Source organism: Pithys albifrons, chromosome 17, assembly GCF_047495875.1.
Source record: "Pithys albifrons albifrons isolate INPA30051 chromosome 17, PitAlb_v1, whole genome shotgun sequence".
Lineage (NCBI taxonomy): Eukaryota > Metazoa > Chordata > Aves > Passeriformes > Thamnophilidae > Pithys > Pithys albifrons.
Genome location: NC_092474.1, coordinates 10,605,304 through 10,626,760, shown reverse-complemented (window position 1 = coordinate 10,626,760; position 21,457 = coordinate 10,605,304). Strand labels below are relative to the sequence as shown.

The following is a 21,457-nucleotide window of genomic DNA, read 5'->3' as shown; positions in this document are numbered from 1 at the left end:
AAGTAGTTTTCATTCAGTGTGCTCATGACAACTTAGTAAGCATTTTCTTTGACAAGCAGAATGCACAGTTAGTGTTTTAGAAGGCTTCAGTTTTAGTTCAAGGCTTTTCATTGGTTTCACCAGGTCAAATTCCACAGCATTCAAAATTAAATTCTCATGGAGAGGGCCACAGTTCAACCCACTGCTAACACTAAAGGCAGTGGAGCTCAATGTAGGATGAAAATGCCCTGCACTCTGCACTTGGCTTTTGGAATTGAATTTTGTGACTATTGCACCCTCTTGGAGTGCATAAAGGAACAGGAGGGACACAAACTTCCCTCTTCCAGCACACAGTCTCAGTTCCACAGAAACCTCCCTTGTGGCTTAAATATGAGCTATTAGTGAAACAGTGACTGCAGCTGCACCTGCTAATCCCAGGGAATTGTTATGCTGCCTGGAAAGCCTGCTCCAGCCTGACTTCTTGGCAGCTTACAAGGTTGTCTCAGCATTGTCTAGATTTATAAGGTATTTTAAAATGTTTTGTCACTTTTCTGAAATGTCCTGTTTCTACCTCTCAACTAATCTTACCGGTACAGCAAGAGCAATTCCACGAAGTTTTGGTGTGAAGGTGGGTTTGGTTTTTATCTTGTACATGAGGCTCATACCTATTCCAGGGATTCTGGGGGAAGATGACTGGAGAAGAACATGTCCTTCAGTCTCCCAACACAGATTAATAGCAAAACATCAAGTCCACTGCAACATGCTCTCAATTTAGAAAGTGCTGGTGCTATAAAGAGAAAGCCATTGATTATTCATCCTGGGTTTAGAATACTTGAGAGCAAGTACAAAAAAGTAGCTTCTTACAAGAGAGAATCTGGGGCTTCTAACTGTAGAATTTAGAAGGTTATTCCAAAATCCATACACTTACAAAAGGCTCTGTAATTCTAACATAAAACCAAAATGGGAATGTGCCTGATTTCAGTTCTGCATTGGCTGCAGGGTTTGGATCAGGGGCACCCGGGCAAGGCAAGCTGTGGTGCAACTGCAGTTTGTGGCTCCACCACTCTTAGCACAGACACACCTCCTGCAGCAGGTGTGGGTCCTGCACTGAGGGTCTGTCCTGCTCCAGCACTGCAGGAATGACAGAGATAGGGACTCTGTCATGGGATGCAAGTTTGCTGTGGGACTTGGGCTCTTCAGAACGGCCTTTTAGAAACATTCAAAACACAAAGCAGTTCACCAAATCACTGCTTAAACCTTTGTTCATTAACTCTCTCAACAACTGTGATGTGGAGAAAACTCTTCACCATGGGAAATTAAGGAATAAATTCAGGAAACTGTTCTATGTGACCTTAAGCATCAACAGCAGAACCATAATTAAAACTCAGAGTATTCCTAACTCCTAACCCTGTGTTAAACAACATTTATACCTGGGTTTGGTACATAAAACCTTGACAAGTTACATGGGAGGAATGGGAGGGTCAAGAAAGGACATTATTTCTGCACAAGTGGTATTTTCAGATTTAATGGAACCTCCAACAACCTAAGGCCCAGCTTCTTTGCATTTTGTAATCAGTTCTTTTTCAGAGATATGCTGTTTGCAATTCACACCTCTTATACTAGAAACCCTTCTCTGGAAAAGAAAGGAGTCAGACTGGCTTTTGCAAACCTGACTAGAGGCAGATCAGGAGAGCACAGCTGTGGCCAAAAAGCCCAGCTCACTGAGAATACAGCACAGTGTGGAGTGGGATTAACATCTTATTTACTGGCTCTCATTTGCACACCTTTTGGACAGGTGGCTCAACTGCTCAAAAACCAGACAAAACGAGGGGATGCAAAGTAACATACTAACTTCTTTAATAGAGTCCAATCCAATTAAACCAAAATCACTGTGAACCCCTGGGTTTATTCACACTAAACAAGTCCATGGTACATAGTGTTAACCCGGTAGCTGACCGTGTTCAAACCCTACGTCCCCACATGAAAAATGAGCACCAGTCAACCAGACTGCAATGGTATTTTTCCTTTTTTTTGTGTGTGTGTTTTTTTTCTTTTCATAAAAACTATTTCTTTCATAGACTTAAAACAACCAACTAGCCAAGTTATTAATTATAGTACATCTAAAAAAAATTAATACTAACCCTAATGTGACTGCTGCTTTACGAGTGCTCTGTGTATCGCCTTAGACTGGCTTTTCAGTAGCAATTCACTACAACAGGTCCTAAAATAATAATAATAAAGAATTAAAAACCTGACAGCAAGTTTAATGGTCAAAAGTAATAAAAACAACCTGTTCTGAAAGGTGATTTTTCTCAGCAGTTCAGTCCTGCTGCAGCACTCACAGCCTCACAAAGGCAGAAGGGGTTTGAATTCTCTCACCTTCTTTAAATTTTTCTGGTTTTAAAAGGACAACTGCATTGTAACCTGCTAGGAACCACGGGGCATTTTACTCAGTTATATTCAACAGTGGGTCTGTTTTTAAAACTTACTGTTTTTCTGGGGTAGTTTAGGGAGGGTGAGGAATAGAGAGAGAATAAAAGCATAGCTCCCTGTAGCTGTAGCTCCCCAGGTGCCTCATCACTAGGACTGCCTCCTTCTCACACCAGTGCTGGCAACTTCTCATTATTCCAGAAGAACACAAAGAAACACCAGCAGCAGCCTCTAAAGCTCCATTTAGTGTTTTAGGTCATGTCTCCTATTCAAGGCCACCATCTCCTGTAATTTATCAGCTAAGAAGCATTTTCTCCCTCTCCCCAGTGAAGGTTTAGAGGTGGGGGTAGGCCATGAGACAAAGAGGGAAGCTAAAATGAATAAAAAATTCTCAGCTATAGAACCCAATTCCATTATTTCCTCTTTCATTCACAGCATCTTATCACTCTAGCCAGACTGCTGCTTTGCTTTGTTAAGATCAGACCGATCTCATTTCCCCTCCGGCCCCATTGGTTGCTGGTCGACCTCTGGATCCACCAGGGATGATGCAAATGCTGACTGGACGATCTGAAACCCAAAGGACTCCAGAAGAGACATGTTCTGTTGGGGAGAGAAGGGGGATCCCAGAGCAGGACCCAGGTCCCCCAGGGGGCCACCCAGGGCCCTGACGTGAACTTTCTGTATGTGCTTGTTCAGGTAAGACTTGGATCTGAAAAAGCTGCCACACTCGGGGCACGGGTACTTCTTCTCTCCTTCTGCCTCCACCTTGTTCTTGCTGACTGCCAGGTCACAGGAGAAGGACCCATTGGTGCTCTGCTTCTCAGGAGTCTTGAGGTCACTGGTGTCAGAGAGGTCTCCGTACGAATCAGAACTCTCAATCGGGTCCGAATGGGAACATTTCTGGCCTTCTACAGCAAAAAGAAAAGAGAGAGGTTTTCAGAATCTTATGTCCCAAACAGAGGTACTCAGTGTGCATTAAAGCAGACTGTGTGGGTTACCACCTGATCACAGCAATGCCTGTCATGACAGAGTGTGACACACTGAACATCCAGTCCCTCACATTCTAGAGCCCTGGGGCACAGGGCCCCTTTCCAGGCTGCTCTCGGAGCAACAGCTGGGGTTTCATCAGGGACTTGTCGTGACACTGAATGCAACCAGAACAGGGCTCTGGTTTAAGTAACACTTCTTGAACCCCAAAGATGTCTCACAATGTTTACAGCTCAGACACTACAAAATGATGAGCCTAATGATGAGTTTTTAACTGTGCAATTCACTCACACACTTCTGAAATATGATTGATACTTCAGGGGAGAGCCTAGAGAAACTTCACAAAGTACAACAGGCTGCAGCAGGATGGGAAGGAACCTGGAAATACTCAGCAACAGCAGCAAGCTACTGCAAATGAAGTGCAATTCCATTTAGTCTCAGGGAACACCTTTTTCCAAGTGCAACACTGTTAAAAGTGAATCTCACGATCTAAAATTGCTCCATCTTTAAGTGCTGTAGTGTGAAACAGGAGAGATGTTAAGGACACTATTTTAAAGTCACTTGGATACATATCTTAGCAAAGGCATTGGTATGTTTGGAGTCTCCTCTGGCACTGTGCCAAGGAAGTTTGTCCACACTTTTTGCTCAGGGCATGTGAATGAGCGTGAGAAACCCAGACATACTCACTAAACAAGTCTCTGAATATAAATAAGCTGTACCTACTATTAACTCTAAAACACCAAAGAACCACTTGGCACAACCCAAAAGACAGATTTGCTCTGGACTCAGCGTTACAAACCAAACAGGATATGCATGAAATCAGCACACCACTGAGCTGGAGTAAATCTCTTGTTAAGTCAGCACACCACCCAAAACCAAAGGGCTACTGTAGGAACTCTATCAAGACTTCAACAGAAAAAATTACACAACTGTAGGTTTCTGCTGGCACAGACTTTGTTTAACCCAACCTGCTGTGTTCTTCTAGGCAAGAAAAAAAGGTAAAAACTGTGGTTTCAATGGATCTGCTCATGTTTCAGCTTCATCAGAAAAACTGACAGTTCAAGCCAAAAGACAAAAGGCTGTTCTACACGGATAAACACACTGAGGTTAAATACTCTTTAGCTATGCTTACAATAATATCTTTTTCCTTCTTTTTTTTCCCAAAAGTTAAATGCAAGTTAAAAACAAACAAAAAAGCATCAGTGTTATCATCACCCCCTGCTTCTCCTCCCCAGTAACAGCATTTGGAGTGTAAGTTCAGCTATGGACAGCTGCATGGCCCCTCATCACCTGCAGGATGACTCTTCATGAACTGCATTCTGCAGCTCCCCCTTTCTTCACAAGAAATATGGTTTGACTGACATGAGATTCAAGTGCAGTGGCACTAACGCCCTGGCCCTGCCCTGCACCCCTCAGGCAAAGCTCTGACTGCTCCAAGGAAGAGGCTCAAGATCACCTAACACGGCTCTTTCAATCTCCAAAATCAAAGAAGCTGCCAAAAATCCATATGCTCTTGTGTCCACCTCCTTCCATCAGACTTGCTAGACCAGCTCTGCAGGGGCAGGTGTCACATCCTGGGTGAGGCTGTGGAATTGCCCTGCGTGTCCCTGAGCTCCCTGTGGCGTGTCCTGACCTTCCTCCCTCCCAGCCCAGCGCCCACCACACCGTCCTGCCCAGAGCAGCAAGGTGCAGAGCAGCCAGTCTCTTGCCTTTGATGCCATAGGTCCTGACGCAGTGGAACGCTGCTCCCCCATTCGGGATGGACTCCTGGTGCCTGGAGACCTGGGGAAGGGGAACACCGTGGTGGGTTTTAACATGGACCTTTAAGTAGGAGGCAGAGGAGAAACCTAAACAAGATAAAAGGAGATGAGATCCTGCCACCAGCAAAGACACACATCTGCCTTCCCTGTTCCTTTAACCTTTCTCTTGCTCCTGCTCCCTGTTCCAAAGCTGCCCTTACACTGGCTAATCCCCCAGGAATGCTCAGGTAGGATCCTGTCACCATCAGGCAGGAACGAACTGCACACTTTTCATCAGACTGTGTTTGCTTTTTGCAGTCGTGATGAAAGAACAGCCTCCTTCAGAAACAAATGCTGTGGAACCAAACTGAGCAGATGACATGGGACTTTCTGGAGAAAAGGCAGAAGAGACATCATACAAAAAGGCACCCATGTCTCTTCACCATTTTTGTGCTGTTCTATTTATTTTAATTAAAAATGCCTTCATCATCTGATGGTACTTTGGAAAACAGGTCAAATTAGTTTACTTCATGCTGTGAAGATTCAAAGGAATGCCATTTAGCAACACCCCTTGCTGGTATTTAGTCTGCTTTCCCCTTTTAGGTTTCTACAATTTATAGTGCCTTCTAGAAGGCAGAGAGCTAAAACTGCTGAGTTTTTGAGCATACACTTTTGTCCTATAGTAATTTTTGGAACATGTTTCCTGCATTCAGCTCATCCTGAATATGTTGTCTACAGTTAACAAAAAAGATTAAAAATAAATTTCAGTATTTCCATCAGCTCTGATCTGTAAGCCCAAACCACTGAAATTAAAAACATGAATTTCAAACAGTTGATTTCAGAACAAAACAGTTCTTTACATTTGTGCATGTGCTTCTTAAAATGGTTTTTGAAGTCTCACAAATACGTCCTTTTCCTTTAATGCAATAAATTACCTCACATATACTTTGGAATGCTTTTAAATTCAATCTTAATAAGATCTGCAATTATTACATTTGGACCATATGTGAGGGCACAAGGAGGACAGAGTTTTAAAGATTTCCTACCCAGGTAAACCTCCCAACAACCAGCTTCATTTTCTGTTAATTTTGAACAGAATATTATGGCACTTTCATGTCAGAAACATTTCCCTTTAACAACTGAGAACACAAGACAAGGTTCACTGTCACAGACCCAGAGTTCCAGGTTCCCTTTCTGGGGAGGGAAAACCCAAGTCCTAGAGTTTTTTTAAACCAATACAGCATTTACAGCACAAGCCCCTGCAAGAGAACTTTCACACCAATACTTCACTTCAAATATGAATAGTTATTCTACTGTAAAGCCACTTTTATTGTGATATAACTGTATTTACATTTGAGGATAGATAATAACATCTTAGGAAGGATGAAAACCCAATCCTGCTCAACCCTCTGGGGGGGATTTTCTGACAGCAGCTGTTTAGTTGCAGGTGCTGAATTTAATGATGAATGTTGCTTTACACTAGATTTGCCCATGCCTGGCCAACAGAACGTCCCTCTACCCAGACCTTTCCTTACAAGCCAGGATCAAAGAGTATCCAGGACCTGCAAAGCAAGACAGAACTCCACAGCAACCTGCTGAGGGGGAAAAGGGCAGGCTGCTGAGAAGGAACAAGAGACAGTTACTGTGGACCCCTGAGCTGAAGATAAAAGCACAGAAAAGTAGAAACATCACAATTCAAGACACCAGGAACATACACCTCTCAAAAGACAAAGGAGCAGAATCACCCAGGCCAAGCCATCCAGGGAATCAGTGTAAGGGAATAACGCAAGACCTGCCCTCAGACACAAAATGCTGCACTGAAAATCCACTGGGCAACAATGCACTTTTTACATATACCAGAAATTCGCTGTAGATGTGGAAAGAACCAGCGTTTGACTGGCAGAGAACAGGGGACAATGCACAGATATAATGGTGACACTTCCACCCACAAGGTACTCCCCTCATTCCTACATGTCCAATACCCACAGGCAGGCTGAGATTGACCTCTTTTATGTAGCAGTGCCCTAAAATCTCCCTGCCAGCCACTGAAAAAGGGCTGCATACAGGTATTCAGTGCTTTGCTGTGCCACAACTGACACAGGACAATCTGAGGCTGTAATCTCTGCCACACAATATTATTTCTGAACTCTGCAATTCTATTTGTAGAGTACATTGTTTTATATAATGAAAACTGCTGCAAAGTGTGTGAGCTCCCCTTTATGCACTTGGCAGATGAACATGTGAGTCATCAACTTCCATCAAAGCCATAAGAATGCCAACTGCTTCATGGGAAACTGTTTAAAGGCAGATTTTCTGGGAGTTGTTTTCATCCTCATTTTTTCCTGGAGCACTTAGCACTGGCCTTTTTTTTCTCCACCAGACTAATTATGAATGCCTGTCCTAGGAAGATGGGGGTTCATGGACAATAACCCCTTACATTTAAGTCTCTTTCAGAACAAAGTCAGACTAATGCAGGGGATAAAGTGGCAGTATTTTTCAGAGAAGGAACGTATCTATTGTTTTACCTACACACATCTCTCTGCTTTGAGGAGCAGATTATTTCTTCATAGCAGAAGAACCACCATTAAAAACATGCATAGGAAAGAAATGACCTGCTTTATATAAATGGGACCCATCCTTTGATCTCTTACATAACATCTATAAGGAGATAAATTGTAGAAATAATTGCAGGATGCTCCTTGTTCAAAAATTCTATTTTGGATTTAGCTGGAATGTGCAGAGAATGTTTTGCTTTAGTAGACTCTGTGTCCCCCATGAAATGTCCAACAATTCATCTTACTGTGAAGACAAATTCCATCCATTTGTGATTGGAGTGTCTACCCTTCTCACTCACTTGATTGCTGTGAAACAAACCGTGTCAGTGTTTGAAACAGAAACCAAACTTCTGAGTTGCACTTGTTCTTACAAAGTACCAGCTCCAGACTTGCCAAAGTCATTACACTCTGAATTCCTTGGAAAAGCCCACACAAGCAAACAAAAGTTGCTAAGGATGGCAAGAGAAGATTATGCAACAATACAACAGGAACACATTAAAGGGAATTTGTCTTAAAAAAGTGAGGTTTAAGGATTAGGATTTTTATAAGCATAATTTAGACAAATGCTTAAAGAAAATCCCCAAACCCCAAAAAACAAAAACAAAACAAAAATCAAAATCCCGGGGTGGGGGGAAAAACTACCAACAAAAAAGTTTCCCAAACCATTGCACTGTTTCCCTGATTGAAAAGATTTAATTGCTTTCATGATTATTCTAAGCATGAAGAGCCTGAGTAAGAAAATAACCTGGCAAAACCACCAAATCACAGCTGGTAATTTTTGGATATTAAACTGCCACGTTGTAAAAGAAATAAACATGATCAACAAATGGGTACACCCATGACATGGCAAACCACTGGATCCTGCTTTCTGTCAGCTACTGAGTTCCACTCCCATCTCCTAAATCCATTAAACCTTTAAAAGAACATGAGACACTTAATTAAGTTCCACAGAAAAGCTTTCAGTCCACTGGAGGGATTCTAAACTCAGCTGTGTAAGAGTCACCTTTTCCTTTACTTTTTTTTTGTGGGCCAGCATCCAAATTCTCTCTACAAGCAGCTTGAGCTTGAAGAGCATTCTTGCTTGACAATTATTATATTCAGAGGTCAACAATGACTATATCCAGAACCAGCTAAGTTTCAATTAAAAGATACCCCAGCACATTAGACAAGGGAGGAATAAACCCAACCCCACTGCACAAGCACTGCAGCCACAGCACAACAGTTGGGTTACTGCAGCTCCTGATTTCCCAGTGCCTGTCAAACACATGGACCTAACGCAAGAACTGTCCACTAGACTTCATCTTATCAGGCTCTACAAATTAAAAACATACCTATTTAAAACTATGAACATTATGATTTGATTCTACAACACCTGGGATTAAAAGTTCTGCTGTCCTTGACCATAAATCTATAATCAAATTTACAGTGTAAAACAGTGAGTTCATAACACAGTTGTTTGACAAATCCAGTCTGTAACTTCCCCTTCCTACAAGTTTTAACACTGGGTAGATGTTTAACAGTAATTCATCAGATATATTTGCTAACTCCTGCTGTAAACTGGAATTCACAGCACACAGTTCTGACAACTCCTATGAAATACACAAACTGTAAGAAGAAAGTAGTTGCTTTATGTTTGCTGCACAACAGGTTCCCTTTCCTTCCACAGAGAAGTATTTGAATTTCCACTCTACTCTTAGACTTGTAAAATGCGAATAAACCACTGAGTCATTTCATTGTTTGGAGTCTTTGTCCCCCTGGCTCCATTTCCAAAGAGCTGCAGTGACATCCAGTGGTAGTTAAGTTGAAACTCCAGCTCACAAATCTTGGAAACAAGACAATTCCTTCCAGCTCCTGGGAGTTTCTGTCTGGCACAGTGCTCAGCTGGGGGAGAGCAGGGCAGCACCTGGATCTTGGATAGCACCTTCCGTGTCATTACCACAAAAAGAATGGGCATAAGCTTAAGCAATTTTTCAGAAGCTGAAAAGGAGGGTGAACTTCATTTCATACCTTCTACCTGGAGCTTCAGAACCTCAAGATTTTCAACCCAGATGCATTTTCCACTTGCACTGATAACATCACTTTCAGGACCTAACAGACTGTTCAGCTAGTGGGAGCATCTCCCTTTCAATTTAATGTCTCTCATTACTCATCAGCTCCAAAAGCTCCCCGTAGAGTCCTCACATCAAACACAGAACAGCTTTATTCTCTCAAAAGATTTCACATCTCTTAAATTAGAAAAGGGAACACACGTCAGAAAAAACCCGACTCATCAGATGAAACAAGATCCCAAAACACAACAGCAACCTCTTCCAACCCTTACTAGCTGTGTGAGCCAACAGTGTATTTTGAAGTTGTGTATTAATAATTCAAAAATAAAGACACCAATAAGTCAAAATCATTTTTTCACCTTGCCTTACATCCTACAAAACCTGAATTTCCAACTCTCTTCAACTGGAGAATACCACAAACAGATGGAAAAGCTTCACAAGCTCTTAGTCATATAATTCAATTTTAGGTAGTCCTGCAAGGAGCAGGGAGTTGGATCCAATGGTCTTTATGAGTCCCTTCCAACTCCAGATATTCTATGATACTATGAAAAGCTGTATTTATACAAATAAAGGTAAAGCACATTTCTAGTGCTCTTTACAAAATCTGTTTCAGAAAAGTACATTAATACAAAGCAATTTCTTGGGTTAACAGGGGGAAGCAGCTTAACTCTGCTGCACCAGGAGGTTAAGCAAGATTTGATAACATGATGCAGATTTGTTTATGCTCAGTGTATGACTTTCAACTTGATTTGTATTTCAGAGATTGTCCCAAACTGATTGCAAGGACTCAGCTCTAAGCAGGTATAGAAAAAGAACAGCAGGTTCAATGGTGAACAGCAGCAAGACAACTTACCATTATTGTATAGGGATCTGGCTAAATTATTTAGCAAATAGAATTCTTAAAACTGCCTAGAAACAATTTGCTTCAGATTTAAACTGAGCTTCTTTAGGAAGTGCCAGCCAGGTGGGAAGGCCAGTCCTGCAGCCCCATCAGGGCCCAGATTCAGTGAGCAAAGCAGAGGATGTTCCCACACAGGACAACTTCCTCCTGTTGCAGACAGAGCCACGCGGCCCCACAGCTCCCCCTCCGCTGCTGGCCCATCCCCTGGAGGAAAAGAACAGTTTCTTCATTACCTCGGTTACAGATAGTGCAGAAATTGCTTGGTCCTTCACTATGCTTCTTCAAGTGATCTGCCATATATGCTGCTCTCAAGTACTTCCCACACACCTGGCATGGGACTTTGTCTTCATGACATGCCAGGTGTGAGCGCAGCCGGTCACGAGTGGCAAAGGAAGCATTACAAGTCTGCAGGTACAACGAGAACCATGTGACTCATCAACTCTGCTAAAAGCACTGACATTGTTGAATATATTTAGTATTCTTTAGAGTAAATACCTTAGATCCTGTGCAAAGACACAAATGACATGATGCACAAGCCATTTTCCCCACAAATAAAAAAATTCAGGTCACCAACAAATTGCACAAGCTGTGATTAGCTTAATTCTAAAGAATTAAGAAAACAGCTCTAATATACTAAAGACAGTAAAACTTAAACCAAGATAGAGGTGTAAAGCTTTAGCTCCTCTCTGAGGATGAAGATACTAAAATTTTAAATAATATTTAACAACAGAAATACCACTAATCACTTGGTTTCATTTACAGTAATTTCTGCCATTTCACTGGGCCATTACAATCACTTTGGACCACTCAAAATTGTCCTCTCTGTCATCTTCCTACATTCTACTCTTTGATGTGATCAATCTAACTTCAGTACACAGAATCCTTTTGGAGTATGAAGATACACAAACAAAGCATCAGAGAATTATCTGGGATGAGAACATGACGAAGGACAGCAGAGGAGTCATCCTGGCATCCGCAGCAGCAGCGCAGACAAACTGTAGAGGTGAAGCCTCAGAACGAAGCAGGTATCAAAGTAACTGCAGGACACTGTAACCTGTTTATAACTTACCCCTGATCAAGGCATCATATTGCACTCACTACCACAAAACAAGCTTGATTTGGCATAAGGTAATACCCATTCTACTCGCCCCCTTCCCAGATGAAATCCACATGATGAGTGCAGGCTCCCTCCCGTTTCCACAACCCCAGGAAGGGTCAGGCAGGCCCTGTCCATGGCCTGCCACAGCAGCCTGACAGTTCTGCAGGGCTCGGTCTGTCTGTGGTCTGAGGGAGATAAATCACCAGCCAGGTGCTGTGCAAGGTACTGGAGATACAGCAGGACCCATTTCACAGGTGTGAGAGGAGACCCCAAAGCAAACACATCACAGTGACCAGACCAAGGGGCAGCAGAGTTGGTCAAGAGTGGACAGTGTTCTGTTTATACCACCTTTTTATAAAATAACAGTGTTTTAAGATAGATAACCAGAACTCCCAAAAATGAGGCCATTAGGTGACTTGGGAACTGGATATATTCTATCTTTTCAAATATCAGTATGTAATTAAATCACTGTTTCAATAAAGACAGACTTGTTAACGTAACAATCCTAATAAAATTTCAAAATTGTAATGTCAAGTAAGTGAAATTCATAATACAAAAGAGGATAACACATATAATTATACAAAATTCAGTTAATCAAGAGCTTAATCCAAAAAACATGGAGGGCAGCTGAAAAGTACCTATCAATTTCCACAGGCTTTACACTCATTTGATCCTGTGGGGTGCTCAAGTGTGGCAAACTCCCAGGGAGCTGAGGCTGCTCTGCAGCAAACACCAGAATTAACACCTCAGAGGATCAGCACTTAATGAAAGTAAAGAGGCAACAGTAAAGTTATCTGGCTTTCTGTGATACAGTTTAACCAAGCTCACCAGACAAAGACTCATAAATGACAAGCAGTGTGAGGTTAAGAGGCAAGTTCTTGAAGGTCAAAAAGGTTTCTCCTCCTTTGAAATCTCAGGACACAGCGCTGAGCAAAACAGGTGCAGTTTCACTTCTACAGTGGCCTTACAGGTGAACACTCTTTGGGCAGCACTGACACCGATCAGTGTGGTGGGGATCAACTAAAGATACATAACTAGATAATCAATGACAGCCAAGAGATCCATCACCAGCAAATCTAAAGCTATTGAGCTGCAGTAACATCCGTTCCTGAGCACTGGGGGAGCATCAGCTGATGGGCAGATCAGAGACAAATCACACAAATACAGGGATGCCAGAAGTGAAACCACGTCTGACCCACAGCAAACTTAGCAAGTGGAAAGCTTAGGGAAAGGCAATATAATAATTTCTGTGTTTGATTTCTCACTCTTGCTGCTGAGTTGTGCAAAGCTCACCTTTGGATAAGCTATATAGTAAATATTATCTGTGAAGAAGCTTAAAAAAATAATTAAGTCCAGTGGAGAAAGCAAGAACCAGTTTAGCTAAATCATAACAATGGGAAACAGGACTAGATTTAAAGAAAACCCCAAAGTTAATATTCAAATAGTTAATATTTATAAAAGGTATATAGAAAAAAAAAAGGTCGTATTTTACAAAAGATGTGAAGTGCTAAATGAGTGATAAATATTTATCATTAATTGTTAATCATAGAAGAAAACTCTCCAGTGTTTTCCAATCAAACATTGAACAGGTATATAAATAGATCAAAAAAAGAATATATAAAGTTTAAAAAACATTGTTTAAGAAATACCTCTTGAAGTTTCAACTTTTCTATGGATGTGGATGTCTCTGAGCTTATTCCATGGTGGCTGCCATTTTCCTGCTAATAGGCAGGAAGTAAGAGAAATTAGGACAGGAAGAAACTCATTCTGCATTGAAATCAATGGGAACAGCACTGGACTTGGGGTGCCAATTGAGTTGTGCTTTAATTTAACCTGCATTATTCTTTTTAATGTGCCAGAAGAACAACCTGTCTCTTGTCTCTGAGAAGGAGCAAACTTCTGTTTTCTCCCCTTGTTCTTTCATGTCCAGAGTTTTCAGATCACCATTTCCTCCCAAACTGCAGCTTAACTTTCATCCCATTGACACACAAAAGCCAAAAGCTTCACCCTTCCCATGGGGTCAGCACCTGAGCTGTGGCCACAAAACTGACTTACCCCATCTCCTACATCCAGGAGTCAACAATCAGACTGGGAAAAAATCATTAAAAAATCACCAGTGCAACAATGCAGGGGAAAAGATTCAGAGTGCCATTTGCCTGGATACCAAAGCAAGTCCTTGGATGTGATTTCTCAGCTACCTTGGCTCTTTGGAGACCTTCCCTAAGCTGAGTCTGTTTTAACAGTAATGGAAAGTCAGGTCTTTGGCATCAGGTGCTAGAGGTGCTGGAACTTGGGACCCTTGTGAAGGGTCTGTGAAGCACAGATTTCAGGGGGCTGAGTGCAGGATTACACACAAACCACAGTGTTGCAGTGATGCTCAGCTTATAATTATCCACCTTCTCATACTTTCATTGTATTTATTCTGAAGCTGGGTTGACACCTTGTCTGTTTTGTTTTGGAACTCCATGATGTCACATCAACCAAACACAGACATCTACTGCTTTGCAAAGATATACCAGGGCTCAGGTAAATGGCCAGTGGATTTTGCTTAAATCATAACAGAGCACAAATTACAGAAATGCCATTACAATAGAGGATTCTGGAGTGCTCTTCTGTTTACCAACAGATTAATTCTCTTTTCCAGTAAACATAAACAAAGAATGACAATAACAGGAATGTTCAAGAGGAACACAACAGATTTAAAAAGGATGCTCAGTGCTGTTCAGGCTGCTCTCATGGGGAGCTAAGTTGTCAAACAATATCAATGGAAAAAAAGAATGGAAAATGGGCAAACAATACACCAATATTAAGCCATTTTCCTTCTTAGTGGCCAGATCCTGTATTTAGACACACATCAGGGAACAGAGGTGGAACTGGTTAGGAGATAATCACAAGAACTTTATCAATGTACACATGAGCTTTCATATTTGAAGCAAATGTTGTGTGACAGCATCCCTTCTGTGTCAGTACCATGTGCAGCAATCTGTGCAGATCTAAATTGTGCATTTCTAAATCTGACAGGATATTACAAAGTAGTTTTTCCGAAGACACACAACAGGTCATTAAATTTTCTAAATCTTAAGAGTCTTAAAAAATTAACTTTGCAGGGTTAAGCAGTCAAAATTCAAGAACAAACCAAGCCTGAAGGGCAACCTCAGCTCTGTCCTGATGCTTGAAACCTGCAGGCCATACCTGGTAACTGAGACAAACAGGGCATGCAGAATTATGGCACTTTAGACAAGACATGGTTAGAGACTCTTCTTGGAAACTGCTGCCACAAAATACATGTGTGCAAGGAGATGGAGTTGAGCTTGGCTTACAGTCTCAGCTTCCACGTTGCTTTACTTTCCAGCTCTTAGTGTCTCCACTGATTCCGAGTTTAATACTCTTAAATCAATCAGAAACTATAAAAAAATTATCAGGCATCAGCTGGCAAAGGACAACTCCCACCTATCAGTGTTATTCATAAATTGTGTCCACTCAGTCATCCTGACATCACCTGGCAAAAGACTGATGAGTTTCTGTTCATGTTGGGACCTAAACATTCCTTTTTGTACTTGCTTTTTGTACTTGGGTATGGAAAAAATTGTGGTTGTTTTCAGTTCCTCCACCCAGGTCCTTGCTGTCCCCAAACTGTGAAGTCTTTTTAGGAGTGGAATTTTCCAATTTGTATAAATCTATAAACCCTAAATCATCTTAAGAAGCTTAAGCCAATTTAAGGCTTTATACAGGACATACAGTTGAATCAATGTGATGGCTCCATGCCCTGACTTTTAAAGGTGCTGGATGTCAACAGAAACCATCAGATGGCTCCAGTTATCTGTAACGCTGTTCACTGGATTACTGAAATTGCAAAATGTTTCAAAACTCTCACAATTTGAAGGAAACATAGGAGAGATGTATCAAAACATGCAAAAATGCAGACAGGGAGGCAGCAGCCACGTAGGAGTGACTGAGTTCATAGAACGTGGGTAAATATTTGTAGAAGAAAAAAAATCCTCTTTCACTGTCTTCAAAGAAAATGAAAATCTTGCTCCAACTTCTTTAAATAAGTATTAAATAAGTCTTTCTTCAGGAACCAAGCAGGGAGACTGTTAGCCCAAGAAATGTTATAGAAATCTGCCCAACCTCTATGTGAGGCAATACATGATAGTACAAGCTGATTCTCAACTTTGGTTTTAACTGATACTTCCAGGCACCTTTTAAATTTCTCTATGAATAAATTACAAAATATATCCCTTCATTTGATCTTTCAAACCCTAACTAATATTTTATTAACTGTAAAAAACTCCACACAGCATTATGACATTGTTTATATTCCCCCTGGGATAAAAAAGCTTCCAATTTTGCTCAGTGCAATGTTCTGAAGGCTATGTGAGTAAAAAAAGTGGTGTCTTGACAAGTTATGATAATTATGACTCACTAATTTTTATTTGAGATTATTAAAAAGAAAGCATTGGAGCCTCCTGATGGCAATAATTGCAATTAAAAAATAAAAAGGGTGGGGAGTGGAGGGAATCGTCAGTGCCACTCACTTGAGGCCCAGGTGGCTGGGTAAGAGATCCTGGGGGAGACAGCAGGGAAGGGTGGGAGGGGAGGGAAGCAGAAGGACCAAAGCTGCAGGTGACACGAGGGGCTGGGGGACAGGAACAGCTGTCACTGGAACACTGTTCTTCACAAACATTTACCCCAATTCACATACATGGTAATTTTACTGGTACTTCAGAATTGTCTGCACACATAAATCCAATGCCAAAGATTACCCACACATCAGTCTAAACCCCTGTGGCTCCTACCTGACACTTGTGGGGTCTCTCTGAGGTATGCACCTGTTTGATGTGTCCATTCAAGTGGTCTGGCCTTAAAGGAAAATACACATAAGCACACTTAAAACAATTACTAAAAACAAACTTACAACTTTAACAAAGAAAAAAAATCCCAGTGCTGGATCTATTACATATATAGTGATATTTAACTTTCCAAGAACCAGGTCACCAGCTGGGATTCTACCTTGTTATGTACCCTCTCCAACTTGCTTAAAAGGCAGCATTTTCTCAGAAAGAAATTATGGCTGAATGATCAGAGAAAAAACGAAATACAGGTTGTAATTTTTCAAGCCTGCATGTCCCCTTCCAAAATCCTATTTAGATCTTGACAATCAGGGCACTTTGATTGACAGTTGCTGAGTATTTGAAAATCAGACCCTTTTGGTTTATGTCCCCAACACGGATGTAAAAAGCCAACCTTAAGCATCTCTGTGCAAAAGGAGTGACTAAACTCTGTTGCTTTCCACCTGAAAGATGAAAAAATACTGTCCTAAACTCACAACTTAGTGGGGAGACTGCATTAAGAAAATGCTCTGAAGGTCCCAACTAGAAGGTGCAATGGAAGAGCAAATTATTACTGAAAAAAGTTAGACCATTCTTCACAACCAGCAAAGCCTAATTTGAAGAAGAAAGGACTGAAGAGCTGCAGATTTTCCTGGTGGGAGTTTCTCCTAGTGGGAAGAAAGCTTTTCATTGTATGAGGCCAAAACTGCTTGGAAACAAGTTCCCCACCCTCTCCTCCCCCAACTTGCCCGCTGCGCCAATGGGAGGGCGCGGGATGGAATTCACGCACTGCGGACAGAAAAGAGGCTGAACTTTGCATGAGGCTCTCACAGGATGCTCAGCGAGGGCTGGAGTGGTGGAACCGGACGGACTGGTTGGGGTCCACAGCCCACCCCCAGCCCAGCCACCTCACTGAATAAAGGAAAGGGTCCTACAATTGGACATCGCGCTTCCAACCTCCTCTGGCTGCTCCTGAGACTGAGCGCTGAAACCTCTCTAGTTTTCATTCATACTGCGATTTTACAAAGATATGCAAACACTTCTGTTGTTTACTTTTGTAACAGCATTCCTGCCTGTTCACATTAACTTAGTGGGAACAATGAGAACTCAACATGTATCTCCCCCTTGATGACAAAACCCTTCCATACAGCAACAGCACAAATCTTTTAAGTGTCAATGAAAAAAACAAAAATTGGTACACGATCCCAGGTAGCACTGTAGTAAGAAAAATACTTTCACTTCTAGCCACAGGTGAAATTTTCATTTTATGACTTTCCCTCACTAAATCTGCAGTCCTGATGCAGATGCATCCCTAATTATTGCCGATTAAAAAAAAGTAGGAGAGGGGCTAGATTTTCATAATTTATTTCAATAACAAAAAGTCCCTCTATCAAAAAGAGAGCTAATGAGGGCAGAAGTCCACAATGTGCAGGGGCAGAAATCCACAATTTATATAGCCTAGTGGCCTTTTGATTTGTTTTCATATCTTGATTCCTTCCCTGTTAGAGCAGGTCAACTGCTGTAGAAAACTGACTGCTGATACAGAAGTAATAGAGTGTATGCATCCCCCTCCCCCCCACTACTTCTAATCTCAAAGCAAGCAGCAAACTTCCAAAAAAGTTTCAAATTCATTAACTCAGACTATAAGATACCACTAACACAACTACGTGTACCAAACTACTTATTAAATTAGCTCCCACAAACAGCGACAACAAAAATCAGCAACATTAAATGCACAGATCTTACGTATGTTGCAGGGCAGAAACAGGATCCCCTTCAGAAGGATGTAAACCCAAAGGACACAAAGATCATGTAATAAAAGATACTTGATGCTGCAGCCTTTGAAATCTCACCTCTTCCTTCACATTTGGGTGATAAAAAACATTACGAACTAAGAGAAATGAAGGGAAGTTAAGAAAAAGAAAATTTAAAATGGATACGAGAAAAATAATAATCTTGAGATGTATTATTTTGCACTTCAACAGCACCTTCAAACTACCTACAAATCAGTGGCCTCAAGACACTTCTGGGAGGCAGGTAATTATTTCAATACCCATTTCACAGAAGAGTCGTTTGAGGGAGAGACTCATTTGCCCAAGGACACGCTTACACCAAGTCTGGGACAAAGCTGGGAATGTTCCCCAGAAGCCAGGTGACTCCCAGTTCTAGGTCTTAATTACTTTTAAACCCTTTCAAGAGATTTCACAATAGCATCCCAGAGGACATGATGGAAGTCCCACTTCTTGAGACATTTTAAAATGGAACAGTGAAACTATCCTAAGTATATTCCCAAGGGATAGGAAAGACAACTTCCTAGGTCTGTCTCCGCTTGTCTATGGTCCCAACAAGCACTCTCTTACCTGGAAAAGCCTTTTCCACAGCTCTGGCAGATGTAGGGCTTTCCCACAGAGCCATCGTGAGATCGAACGTGATAGGACATCCTGTCTTTCCGCTTGAACCGCAAGCCACACACTGGACAAGAGTAAGGCTTCTCACCAGAGTGCGACAGCTTGTGCCGATTCAGGTGGTACACGTCCCGAAAAATCTTGCCACAGATCTCACAGGCCACCTGCTTCCTCGTCCTGCTTCTTTTACGGGGTGCATCAGGGTCATCCTGACCGGGGACACCATTTTCACCCAGTCTTGGGGGTGGGATGTCTATGTAGCCCAGCTGCAAGCTCGTCACCCCGTGCTGTGCCTCGTGCTGCCGAAGGCGATTTGCATCCGTAAACACCTTCCCGCAGAGGCCACAAGGCAGGATACCAGCCTCCCGCAGGCCCCCCGGGGAACCAAACATCATGGAGTCCAAGAGGTTGGCTTTGCGGGGACGCCCTCTGCCCCTCTTGGTGCTTAAAGTGGGGGCACTAGCAGCAACGTTCTGGAAGGGTGAGGCCAGCAGTGGTGGGGACAGAGGTCCTGCCACCATGGGCAGGCGGTCCACGCCCTGCAGCACGGGCAGGGAGGACTGGGCGGCGCTGAGCGCGGCACGCGTGGCCTCGTCTTCGGGCATGCCAGCGATGCCATTGCCATTGGGCGTCAAAGCGGCACCGTTGGTCATGTCGAGAGGGAAGCCCAGGTCGGCAGCCCCCGGACGGAACAGCATAATGTCAGGGCGTGCTGGGGGCACGAGGAGCTGCACGTTGGACTGCTTGATGACCTCCTGGCAGATGTCAATCACGGAGCGCATCAGCAGGAACTTGGCGGCCGTCATAAGCTCCGGGAAGCTCTCCAGCCGCACCACGATGCGCGACGTGTAGGCGAAGTCCAGGATGTCTCCGAACACCTTGGAGCTGATGGTGTGCATCTCCAGCTCCCGGCCGCCCCCGGGGGCGCCGCCGGCCGCTGCCGCAGCCCCGCCGGCCGCCGCCGCCTCCGCCGCGCTCCCGTCCGCGCCGCCGCCGCCGCCGCCCGCCCCGTCGCCCAGCTGCGCGCTGAACACCGACTCGAAGTACTCGCTGCACGCGGCCAGCACGGCGCGGTGCGCCGGGAAGCTCTCGTCGCCCACGCGCAGCAGCACGTCGCAGAAGCGGCCGCCGTTCTTGCGCTGCTGGTTGAGGCTGTGCAGCACGTCGGCGCTGTGCCGGCTCACCTGGTAGGTGTAGCAGCCCGCCGAGGGGCCGCAGGCGGCGGCCTCGCTCACCCGCTCCATGGGCGCTGCGCCGCCCCGCCGCCGCCCGCAGGGGGCGCGCGCGCTCTCGTGCCGCCCGGCGGCGCGCGCCGCCCTCTCCTGCTGCTGCTGCCGCTGCTCGTTCCCGCCCCTGCCCGGGCCGGCGGCGCGCGCGGCGCTCCCTGCACGGCGCGAGGGGCTCGCGCGGCGCGGGGGGGCCGAGACAAAAGGCTGGCGCGGCGCAGGAGCGCGCGCGGCCCCGCCCGGGCACGGCCGCCACGAGGCGCTGCGGCCGCGGGGCCAACGCGGGAAGGGGCGAGCGCGGCGGCGGCGGCGGCGGCCGGGAGGGAGACGGGGGTCCGGCGGCGGCGGCTCCGGGCTGCCGGCTCCGTCCGTCCCTGTGTGTTTGGAGCGGAGGAAAGATGGCAGCGGCTGCACTTCCTCTTGCACTTTCACCCCTGGGGGGAGGAGAAGGAGGGGGCGATACCACCCCCCCTACAAAAATCCAGCAGGGGCCCCCCGGCTCCTGCTCCCCGACCGAGCGCCGCCGCCGCCGGCCCCGGTCCGGGCCCCGCCCGCTTCGCCGCACCCTCACCACCGGCGCCGCAAACTTTCCTCTCTTCTTTGGACGAGAAGACCCCCACCCTATTCATAGAGACCCCCCCTCCAGCCACTCGGGCTCCCCCCTGCCCCCCCGCTTCCTGCCCCCCTCCCTCCCCGCATCCGCCAATGCAAGAGCAGCCAGAGCCAGCAGGCCGGCCCCCACCCCGCCCGCCCGCGGGGGCTGGGGGCTGCAGTCTCCCCCTTCCCCAGCACCGATCCTCCAATGCCGAGCCGGCAGCGGGGCCCCCGCCCGCGGCACACGGGGGTGGCGGGGCTGCGCTCGCCCCCTCCCCCAAATATCCGGGCTGCAGCTCGCCCCCCAGGCCCCCTCCCGCCGGGGAGAGGAGGAGGGGCCGGCGGGGGGGCTGCAGGCAACCTCCCCCCCTCCCCAGGCGCGAATCGTCCAATGCAAACCCTCCCGGAGCTGCAGAGGCGCAGAGCGGCCCCCACCTCCTCGGCTCGCCTTAGGAGAGCCGATCCCAGAGGGGCCAGGGGCTGCAGAGCAGACCGGCCTCCCCCCGGTCTTTCATTGCATTGCTCACCCCCACCCCCCGTACCGCGATCAACTCTCAGCCTCGCTGCGAGAGCGAGGCGCCGGCATTGTGGGGGAGGGAAGGGGTACAGCGGGAATTCTTGCAGTGCAAAAATGCCCTCCCCTCGGGAGCAGCTGGGAGGGACGG

The 21,457-nt window shown here is 45.0% G+C and overlaps 1 protein-coding gene across 5 annotated transcripts; it reads right to left on the bottom strand.

Annotated features, from left to right (window-relative positions):
• Window positions 1-1,488: 1,488 nt before the first annotated feature.
• PATZ1 (POZ/BTB and AT hook containing zinc finger 1) lies at window positions 1,489-20,590 on the bottom strand. Of its 5 annotated transcripts, XM_071572274.1 has the most exons (6): window positions 18,928-20,590; window positions 16,535-16,598; window positions 13,388-13,459; window positions 10,873-11,044; window positions 5,106-5,243; window positions 1,489-3,317 (listed from the first exon to the last, which is right to left on the bottom strand). In XM_071572274.1, the coding sequence occupies exons 1-6, from the start codon at window positions 20,214-20,216 to the stop codon at window positions 2,899-2,901; spliced, it is 2,154 nt and encodes a 717-aa protein (XP_071428375.1). In that variant the 5' UTR covers window positions 20,217-20,590; the 3' UTR covers window positions 1,489-2,898. The 5 variants fall into 5 exon arrangements, with proteins under 5 accessions (XP_071428375.1, XP_071428377.1, XP_071428376.1 ...); XM_071572276.1 differs by lacking the exon at window positions 5,106-5,243; XM_071572275.1 differs by lacking the exon at window positions 13,388-13,459.
• Window positions 20,591-21,457: the final 867 nt, after the last annotated feature.

Coding starts and splice junctions, on each gene's coding strand:
- PATZ1 (XM_071572274.1), bottom strand. CDS start 20,216: ATGGAGCGGGTGAGCGAGGCCGCCGCCTGCGGCCCCTCGGCGGGCTGC. Junction 16,599..18,927: donor TGTGGAAAAGGCTTTTCCAG/GTAAGAGAGTGC, acceptor TTTTCCTTTAAG/GCCAGACCACTTGAATGGAC. Junction 13,460..16,534: donor AGAGACCCCACAAGTGTCAG/GTAGGAGCCACA, acceptor CCTGCCTATTAG/CAGGAAAATGGCAGCCACCA.